The following is a 10,467-nucleotide window of genomic DNA, read 5'->3' as shown; positions in this document are numbered from 1 at the left end:
GACGATGGGACTGGGCTCCTTCCAGTGGTGCCCAACAACAGGCCGAGGGGCGATGGGCACAAGTTGGAACACGGGAAGTTCCACCTGAACATGAGAACAAACCCCTTCCCTGTGCAGGTGCCAGAGCAGGGGCACAGGCTGCCCAGGGAGGCTGTGGGGTCCCTTCCCTGGAGACATTCACCCCCCGCCTGGACGCGGCCCTGTGCCCCTGCTCTGGGGGTGCCTGCTCCAGCAGGGGGTGGGACGGGGTGAGCTCCAGAGGGCCCTTCCAGCCCCCGCCATTCTGGGATTAAAGAAATGGTCTGCTGGCTCACAGAGCTCTGTGCTGCCCTGAAAGTACAGGGCAAAACTCTGACAAATCGAGGCTTATGCTGGTAATAGGCAAAAGCATGAACTTAAACTTCTTTTCAGGCAAAGAAAGGCATGGAAATTAGGTCTTGCACATCCTGGGCAAGAGCTCTAATCAGTAGCCCAGAACACAAAACAGCAAAGCTGCATTTTCCTCTGAACCCATTCTAAAAGGAGGAGGTGGCGACTGGTACGTGTTGTCAAATCTGGTCACAGGTACAGAGCACAGTGAGGAGAGAGGAGCTGCAGGTGTCCGCCAGCTGGCTTACGCATCCTGGTCAGGCTTAGGCACACCGAGCTCTATCAGCCAAACCTGAGACATGCACAGGCTGAGATGCAGAAATCCTTATTAGCTAGAAACATTCAGGGTCAAAAGACTGGTGCTGACTGAGTTCAAATGCCTCCACAGGTAGGGAGATATTTTCATAATGAAATTCAATGTTCATTTTTTCAATCTGGCCCTCAGGCTGCTAAAACTTTTCATTTTTATGGGCTTTTTAATTATTGTTTATAGAAGCACAGAAGGGTGTTTCCCCCACTAAAAACTGTCTTAGGTCACACCTGTTTAAAGAATTGGTTTTAACCGTGGCGGTTACTCAAGTGTTGGTATTTGTATACAGAACCAATAAAAGATTTGAACTCTAGGTGCATTTCAGAAGATTTCTATTGCCCAACTAAGCAAGACCCTGAGGACCATCTCCACAATCCACCTCCGGTAAATCACTCTGGAGACTGAAGAGCACGGCTTATTCAGAATGAGAGTATAGGGGGGTTAAGTCCTCGTAGCAAAATGCAAAGTAAAACAAGCATATAAATCACCCCTTGCCTCCATAAACTTTTGGGTATGTGAAGACTCATCATAAGAAATACATTAACAAAGAAATCAGAAAAGAAAGGTAATTCTAGAGCCCAAATCCACAGATTTCTTACCACCTATCTGATCATTACAAATATGATAATCTTGGTGAAACACCCAGATTCCTCTCCATCTACAAAGAATAATACAGCTCAGGGATTTGGGGCTGGAAGTTGAAAGGATGAAATATGAGGAGGCGGCAATATAACTGTCAGCGATAACTGAAACAGCAGAGGACCAACCTTAATGCCGCAAGAGATGCTTTCCCTTCCCGTGCACCTATTCCCCTCTGACCTATGGCCCCAGCTGCCGTCCGGCTTAGACGTGGCATCATGAACTACACAGAGAGAAGGTGCAGTTGCATAGCAACTACGGGGACAGAAAACAAGGACTTCTCTCGTTCAGCACACCAGAATATTAAAAAACAATGTCAATAATTTCAACAGTGAGTTGGTTTTTTGAGTCTGGGGAATAAACAAGAACACAGCAGAAAGATGACACTGCTCCCTGGGTGTCAAATAAACATACTCGCACGACACCCAGAGAGAAGGCTCTGAAATGTAACATTAATCATGGACTGCAGCACCCAAGACAAGAGGTGAGAAAGGTATTTTACTCACCGATCTAAAATAGATGATACTTCCTGTGCATTAACAGAGTTGCAATGAAACATTCAGCTGTACTGTGAGCTTATTGACCCACCACGACCCAGCAAAGCCCAGAGATCCAAAACCTTGACTGGTCCCACTCAACCCACACGACTTCCATCCTGGACCTCCTCTGAACAACAGTCCTGAGCACATTCCAGACAGCAGTTTAAAGTTTTCCCTTGAGGCCTTGGGTATAAGAGGTGGGAACCGCTACGCACAAGGCAAAATTTGGGGAGTACAGACAGACATCTCATGTCTCTAACTTTCCAATCTTCTCTTCACCAGGGTTTGATGGAGGGAGGACCTAAACCAAGTATTATTTCATTTTACACACCCTGGGTTGCAACAATTGCCATGGCTCTGCTCCCCTATCCAAGACAAGTGACTTCACCACCTAGGAGATTGAGAATATGACTGCCTACCAACATTTTACTACATTTTAATAAGTTGCCACTCCTCAGATGTAACATAACATTTGCTAGGATGCAAATCCACTGCAGCATGGTGGTGGATGTTAGAGCACTGCAACAGACACGATCACTAACTATCTCTGGAAATGCAGTGGGAACTGACAGCTGAGGGCCAGCAACTTATTACACGTTATTGCAAAACGTATTGCAAAATTTCAGATCACGCAGGTTTTCCAACGCTGAGCAGAGAAATCCCCTTACACCTTTCAAAAATAAGACCTAACATGTCACTGTCCTTTGTGCAAATACAGCTTCTTCCCATTTTTGCAACAGCCTTAGAGTCAGTTTGAGGTTGCAATCAGATACATGAGGCTCTAGCCCACTATTTTTAGCACTTAATGGCAAAGCTAATAGTGCCATTAATCCACTTTGGTATATAACATTCAATTTCCACTTCAAATTGCACCTCGGTGCAAATGGTAGCTTGATTCCTGCCGTCAGATACATTCAGAAATTCATGATGAAACATATTTAATGACTTCTTATTCTCAGATTCAGCTGAAAGGCAGGGAAATCTGTAGTGGTCATTTGAAACAGCGTGGCAACAAGGGATGAAGCATTCTGGAGTCAGTATTTACAGGACTAATGGAGTATATTGCTGAGACTAACCAGATGGGGAAGACAGGACTGGAATGTAAATGGCAGAGCGCTCCTGTGAATCCATCTACATGTGGGTGCCTAAAACATAAGTACTCCTCCATCAGCAGGTGACCCAGAGCCAAGGCCAGGTGGATGCTATTCCTCCTCTATGAATGGGAGCTCTGCCTTTGAGCCTGTCCTTGCCCTGGGAGGATACAACCTCCACCTGCCCCTTCCCAAGACAGTACCCAAGGACAGAGCTGGCAGGGAGGGACATCTGCCCAGCCTGGCAAAGATGGGCTCCTCCTCAGTTGGAAAGACTCCATTTACAAGGCCAGGGGTAGTCATCGTGTCTTGAAATCACTATCTTGATCTCACTCCATCAGCCCGAGAAAGCTGGCAAGAAGCAACTGGGGCTCACTGCACAAAATAAAGATAGCTGCTGTAGGCATAAATCCATAACTGCTACTCTTGAACAGAGGGAATATCTTTTCCCTGCCATGGGATTAGAGGCATGGCAGAGAGAGTTTGTTGTTTTAAGCCATCTGCTTTAAAATACATCACTGCGAATTTAGGGAGAGGCTTTGAAAGACCAATTAAAATCTTTAAAATGTTAACTGGGCAAGTTGGTGGGTGAGCCCCCAGCTATTTTTTTTTCAGATGAAAATTACTGCACTGGATATTGCCCCTGCAAACGTATCATCTGGAGTTTGCATTTGAGGTTTGTTGCCTCTTAGTATTGAATTATGGGTATGTGATAATTCTGTGGGCTCAAAATGAAACTGGAAAATATTTGTAACTTTTTGAGCTAACAAACCTGTAATAGAAACACCAAACATCAGTACACGTGACATTGTGTGGCTTTGATTCTAAAGTAGTTCTGCAAAAACATGAGTCATGAAGTATACAGACATCAGTGAGAGCTTCCAAAAAAAAAAATCAAACTAAGAAAATTCACTACAGAGATATAGTGTGAGTGAATAATGTGGAAGGAAGATCTACCTTATGCTTGCCTGTTAATATACGATAACTGTAATCTCCCTGGTCCTGCATAGGCTTAAAATCAGGACAATTCCAGCTAAGATCAGTTATGGTGGGCTCCTGTGAGAAGCAGCAGCTGCTGGGTGGAAGGATTATTTTTGAAAAGGTAAAGAAAGGAAAGGGCGCATGGAAAATGGTTTTGTTTCTCCAGCAGAGATGTCTGTCTGGGCAGCTCTTCTAGTACAGGTGCCCAAGGGTACATGGCCCTGCTGAAATACTGGGGACAGGCCCAGCAAACCAGTACCATACTGGGTGAGACCAACTCACCCCACAGCTCTGTGTTCACACAAACAGCCCATGAAGGTTACTAGAAGAACCTTTGTTAAAATAGGTCTGATATCAGGGCAGTCCCACCTGCCTAGCATTTACTCTTTGGAATAAAGGACTTTTCAGAGATTTAAGGCATGATGAGAAAGTTCAAGAGCAGTTAGATCAGAAGGCTTCAAGCTGATGGAGATGCTACCAAGGAAACCGGGCCAACATTAAGTGTCCATTCGCATGAACTGGGCAATGGTATTAAAAAAAAGAAAATAGAAAAAAAGGCTTAACTGAGGTAATTGAACTTGAAGAAACCCTGTCCTTTAAGCCAGTGCTGCCAGGGATGGTTTGGAAGTTGAATTCAGCTACAAATTAACTTCTGTGTAACTGGTTTAATACCCAGCTGAGCCTCTGACTTTCCTGGGATGACCCTTCTCTGCCAGTACAACATAGCACTCTTCTGCAGACAGGCAGGAGGAAACAAAAGGGGAAATAAACAAACAAAAACCCCAAACAGATCCATTTGCAAGCGCTGGTCAAGCCTTTAGGCTGACCGAGATCCTTCAGCAGAGCTGGAGAGTCACAGCACAGAGAGAACACAGTGCGGAGACTCACGCCTGCACTTTGCTTCACTTGTGAGCAAGGAATTTAGGAAGTAAAACAAACAAAACCCAAACCTTTTGTGGGCAAGGAATGAAATCCCTGGGAGCTGTTCTGTGATGAAGCCAATGGTACCTACGTAACGACAGCTTTCAGAGTCCCTCAGCAACTATATCATGGGCATATTATTTGCACCCACACCCCATCTGTGCTACAGCTCACCCTCAGGTTGTTGAGGTCCAAAGCCCAAGTGAGCCCAGGACGTCAAAGGAGATGTTGCCTGGGCTCAGCTCAGGGCTCAGCCAGCTCATTCGGACCAGGCAAAAGGAGCTCTGGCCCCGAGCAGGAGAGGCATAGAGGCCAGGATGGTGTATGGGCACCCTGCCTGCCCGGGCTCACTCCCATGGGAGGCATAAAGTTTTGCCGTATGAAAATCCCGTTTTTCAGGCGAATTTGAAGGCAAATCCATACTATTCGCTGTCTGCAGAGGGCGGCAGACAGTTTCAGATCTGCTGGTGAGGATGCTGTACCTGGTGTTTGCAGCTGTCAGTCAGGAAGGTACTTGCTCTCTAATGGCCAATGCTCTGCACGGAGGATTAAGTAGGAGTTGGTTTTATTTTTTTCTTTCAGGCATGTATAAATCCCTGAGTTCTCTTTTCCTTTCTTGACACTGAAATTGCAAGAGATACTTTGCTGAGCTGCAACACATGGGCAACAAACCTGCGCTGGCCCCAGCAGACAAGAAATCTCCCTGCTTTTAATCATCAGGAGAGCTAGAAACAACAATGGGCTGCTGCTGATCTTTGCCTTCAGAGAAAACTGTCTGATGCCTGCAAGATTTGAAGCTCACTTTCTTGTAAAGGAGAACAACAGCCTGTGACTCACTGTAAATGCAGATTTTATGTTTCTACTTGTAAAAGTGACTAAAGAAAAGGCCTCCTGGATTCCATCCCATGCACACAGCAACAGCTTCGAAGGACTTGTCCTTTTTCTTTCTTTTCTCCCCTTCTATTTTCTTAACCTGTGCTCTATCAGGTCCATAATCACTTGTGAATTTAACTCCTTTGCCGACAATGAATTCCACACACTTTGCATTTTCATTTCAGCCTGTGCTGCTTAACATCACTGAAGACTTCAATGACTCAGTTCTGAACAACAGAAGTGGTGATGGATTTTGTGAGCAGGTCTTCATAAAAGCCGAGGTCTTCTTGACTTTAGGGATCATCAGCCTCCTGGAAAACATCCTTGTCATTCTTGCAGTGCTGAAAAATGGAAACCTACATTCTCCCATGTATTTCTTCCTTTGTAGCTTGGCTGTGGCAGATATGTTAGTGAGCATGTCAAATGCCTTGGAGACTATCATGATCGCAATCCTGAGCAACGGCTATTTGATCATTGACGACCACTTCATTCAGCATATGGACAATGTTTTTGACTCGATGATTTGTATTTCTTTGGTAGCCTCAATTTGCAACCTCTTGGTTATAGCCATTGACAGGTACATCACTATTTTCTATGCTCTCCGTTACCACAGCATCATGACTGTGAAGAAAGCTTTAACCCTGATTGTGGTCATTTGGATTGCTTGTATCATCTGTGGCATCATATTCATTGCCTACTCAGAAAGCAAAACTGTCATTGTCTGTCTCATCACCATGTTCTTTACCATGCTCTTTCTCATGGCCTCCCTCTATGTTCACATGTTCTTGTTTGCACGCCTGCATGTTAAGCGGATTGCAGCCCTCCCCGTGGACGGGGTGCCCTACCAGCGTACCTGCATGAAGGGCGCCGTCACCATCACTATATTACTTGGTGTCTTCATTGTTTGCTGGGCACCTTTCTTCCTACACCTCATTCTCATCATTTCTTGCCCAATGAATCCATACTGCATCTGCTACACTTCACACTTTAATACCTACCTGGTCTTGATAATGTGCAACTCAGTAATTGACCCACTCATTTACGCTTTCCGGAGTCTGGAGATGAGAAAGACTTTCAAAGAAATAGTGTGTTGCTGTTACAGCATGAGTGTGGGACAGTGCATGCTGTAAGCATCTGACTTTGTGTTGAGAATAGAGAGAGAATACACACAGTAGGTGTATGAATACACTTCTCTAGAGGCAAGGCAGCTCCACTTTAAGAGCAGTGCTTGAAGGAATGGCACAGGAAGGAAAAAAAATCTTTCACTTGATGCCTTGATTTATACTTTTCAAAATGAAAACCAGATTCAACTAAATTATTTAAATAGTTTTAACAGAAGGAAATCCAGAGTGGCTTACAAAACAGCTCAAGAAACTGGAAAAATGAATCCTGTAAGGGAATACTACCTTAGAGAAGCTTAAATAAGATGCTCTCTACCATTCATTTGTACCTGTTGCTTTATCTCTGTGCCACTGTCAACAAGTCAGTGTTTTCTAAAAGATTCCATTAGTAACCTCTATGGAAAGCTAATCACTTGCAAGACAAATCAAAATGCCAACAGGTAATAGCATTGCTCTACACTTACTCCCATGCCTCCACCTTTAATCGAAAGAGTGGACTGACATTTATGCTGCTTGCTATAAAGCAACGCGAGTACAACATATGAAGGGTGAAAGTAAACATTCCTCTTGCAATTAAATACTCTTTCAGTAGAAATCAGTTAAGTGAACAGGAACAGCTACTGTATCAGTGATAGTGACTTAAACAGCTGCCTGACAGAAGCGACTCGTATGAAGAAGGCATTTACATCACTTATTGTGACACAGGAATATTATATCCTCAATTTTATTCTTGTTTTTAAACTGGAATGCACCAATCAATGTTACATTTGGTATGCTGATAAAAGAAGTCATGGAAATCTCCCTTTGATAAATTGTCACTAAGGAGACCCATCCCTAGAAAATTTTGAAGACTACACAGATCTGAACATAAGGAATAGCTAAAATGCAAAATAGTTTGAATTTAGCTTTGGGTAAAAGCTGCATGGAGTCTTTAGAGATATCTATTTGGCTAAGTTAGGTGCCTAGAGGAAACAAGATATGTATGGCAGATATGACTTCTATGCATTGAGAAATGTGTGTCATGGGTCAGTGTCTTTTTACTTAGAGCTTTACACTGAGTGCAGTGGATGGACACACCTGCATTGGAAACAAGAAAGCAACGTGCTGTTTGCAATCATTTTCAAACTCTGTGTGCAAGTCATTGGCATGTAAAGCACGCAACTTCAGCTACAATAATTTAGTCTTTGCCTCTGCTTTTTGTATGAAGAAACCATGTAAGTGGCCTTCAAACAGCATATTGTAACTCAGCAAAGGCTGACGCGATTTGTATATAATGCAACATGCAGGCAGTATCACAGACAGTGCCAGACTAAGGAAAAGGTCATTCTAAAGTCTACTTGGACCTTTCTGGTATCTCATTTTTAGGAAAGGCAGTAACCTGAAAGCCTCAGGGTCCTCTATTGCTTTCAAATCTCTAAAAGGTCTCATTGGACTTAAGACTATTTATTTATTTATTTCTAGTGGCATTGGTAGGTCGTTGTTTCTGGGACTCCCCTCTGTCAGTTTAGGAACAGTTCTGCAGACCAGAGCTTCCCAGTTTTCTGTGCCTCCAGTTCTGCATTCACACACTAGTCCTGGTACAACCCGGGCTGATGGTGTTTCACTGCTACTGGCTCCAGAACCCAGCTCTGGCTGTCCATGGGGAAGATTTGTTCCATAGTTTGCAAATATTGGCCCGTGTTTGACTGTTTTGTTCTCAGCATCCTACAACCTATGTAGGGAGCAACCTAACTTCTCAGTCCTATGGAGTATCTAAATTTCATGGGGCCAAGAACCATCTCTCCCTGTGCTCTAGCCACACTCTGCCCACCAGCCCAAACCAACCTCATGTTCCCTATTTCCCTTGCCCTCTGATGACACCCTGGATTCCCTAACCAAGTTTTGTTTTCCTCCTATAACCCCATCCTCCAGACCTCCACCTTCCCAACACTTACCTAACCTCATAACCCTTCATTTTAAAAAAAAAAAAACTACTAAACTAAAAAAACCCACCAAGGTCACTGTGGAGCATGTGGCAGAACAGGCACAGATGAAAAATTCTCCCATGTTCCAGGTAGAGACCAGAGAAAACCCCAACAACTGGCACGGAGGCTAAACCTGAGTGCTTTCAGCCTTACCTCTGTCTCACACATTACAGTTCGGCACTACTAAGATCTGTCTGTTAGCTCAGCCTGTCTTACTGCTGCGACACCTGATGTAGCACATCAAGATTAACTGAAACAAATCAGCATAGGAAACCACACACCTGCCCTTTTGTGGTGTGGAAAGGCTGCACCTACTCACTGTAAAAAACTCTACCTGTTGTCAGTGTTATGTACCCTTATACTCTGGAGCATGGTCTGCCATGATACTCTGTCTCAGGTTACTGTGTATTTAGCTTTTATTGTACCTGATGTCCTACTTACTTCTCTTAAAAAGTGATTTTAGATGAGACTGATTCATACTGTGCTTTGCCTTTAAGCAAAACATACGTCTGTTGAATAAAACAATCTGAAGACATCACTTCGAATCGTGTTTGCTTCTATCAGAGCACCATGCCATGTCAAACCACAGCCCTGGTGGTCTGGTTCTTAAGAATAGAAATAGAGTCTAATACTGGGCAAAAAATTCTGAATTCTACACGTTGTCCACAGAGCTACACAAAAATGAGCAAAAAAAAGCCAGGCGCCTCCATCCCACAGGCAAACACGATGGAAAGAGAATCCATGAAATCCCTCAAAGACCTCTCTCACTTTCTGGCACCAGCTGGTGAAGGTGCAGCTCCTCCCTACAGGTTATCCTTGGAGATGGATGGTGGGTTTGTCCAGCCCCAGTTCCAGATTCCGAGCCCTAACTCACACTTCGCAAATCCACAGTGCAGTCTCCTGCATCGAGCCGGAATGGTGGCCATCACAAGCCTGCCTGTAACGGGAAGGGAAATAAACAGCCTCCACGGGGCTGAACCCCACAACAGGAGGCAGTGAATGAATATTGACAGCTACAGGTCCAGGTGTGAAATGGAAGTGAAGAACTGCACTCTAAGGAAATACCACTGCACACCATTGCTGTGGGCCAGATCCTGACGCTTCGCTGAGAAGGAAGCCCTGGAAGTGGCATTCACCCTCAGGGACAGAGCTGAGGCTCAAGTCAGGACTCACTTAAGACACACGCAGAGGGACTGGAACATCAGCAGAAGCCCCCCAAAACAGCATCATTTCCCAGCAGCGCACCCTATAGATGTGTCCATACAGCAGAACAAAGATATCGCAGCAACACAGGCTGGTATAGGGCAGCAGTCCTTAACACATGCTAGTAACCAGAGCAACATTTCCATCTGCTGAGAATCTGCCCCTATTTTTAATTGCAGTGAAATGCAAACACTTTCAGAGCTATTACTGTTAAGATAAGGTATAATCTGTTCATAAGAAGTGTTTCTTCCTTGGTAAGAGTGCTGGGCTGAACAAGATATATGCAGTTTCCCCCTAGATAATATGAGAAATGATAGACTGAGATAATATCCTTTTCATCTAAAGGTGCCATTTATACAGATTTATTGATTCAGTTTTTCTGCAAGAAAATCAGGTGGTTCATGAGCACTGTAGGAATACCATTTGCTCAAAGACTTGTTAGATAACCTTCATATA

The 10,467-nt window shown here is 44.3% G+C and overlaps 1 protein-coding gene across 1 annotated transcript; it reads left to right on the top strand.

Moving 5' to 3' along the window:
* The first annotated feature begins 5,875 nt into the window (after window positions 1–5,875).
* On the top strand, window positions 5,876–6,853 carry MC3R (melanocortin 3 receptor). Its single transcript, XM_075108695.1, has one exon. It carries the CDS (start codon window positions 5,876–5,878, stop codon window positions 6,851–6,853), a length of 978 nt encoding a protein of 325 aa, XP_074964796.1.
* The last annotated feature ends 3,614 nt before the right edge of the window (window positions 6,854–10,467 follow it).

The sequence above is a fragment of the Phalacrocorax aristotelis genome, chromosome 13 (assembly GCF_949628215.1).
Source record: "Phalacrocorax aristotelis chromosome 13, bGulAri2.1, whole genome shotgun sequence".
Classification (NCBI taxonomy): domain Eukaryota; kingdom Metazoa; phylum Chordata; class Aves; order Suliformes; family Phalacrocoracidae; genus Phalacrocorax; species Phalacrocorax aristotelis.
The sequence above is the reverse complement of the archived record's forward strand: the minus strand, read 5'-3'. Positions and strand labels throughout refer to the sequence as shown.

Bases quoted from the DNA above. Each gene is read 5' to 3' on its own strand.
- MC3R (XM_075108695.1), top strand. From the start codon at position 5,876: ATGAATTCCACACACTTTGCATTTTCATTTCAGCCTGTGCTGCTTAAC.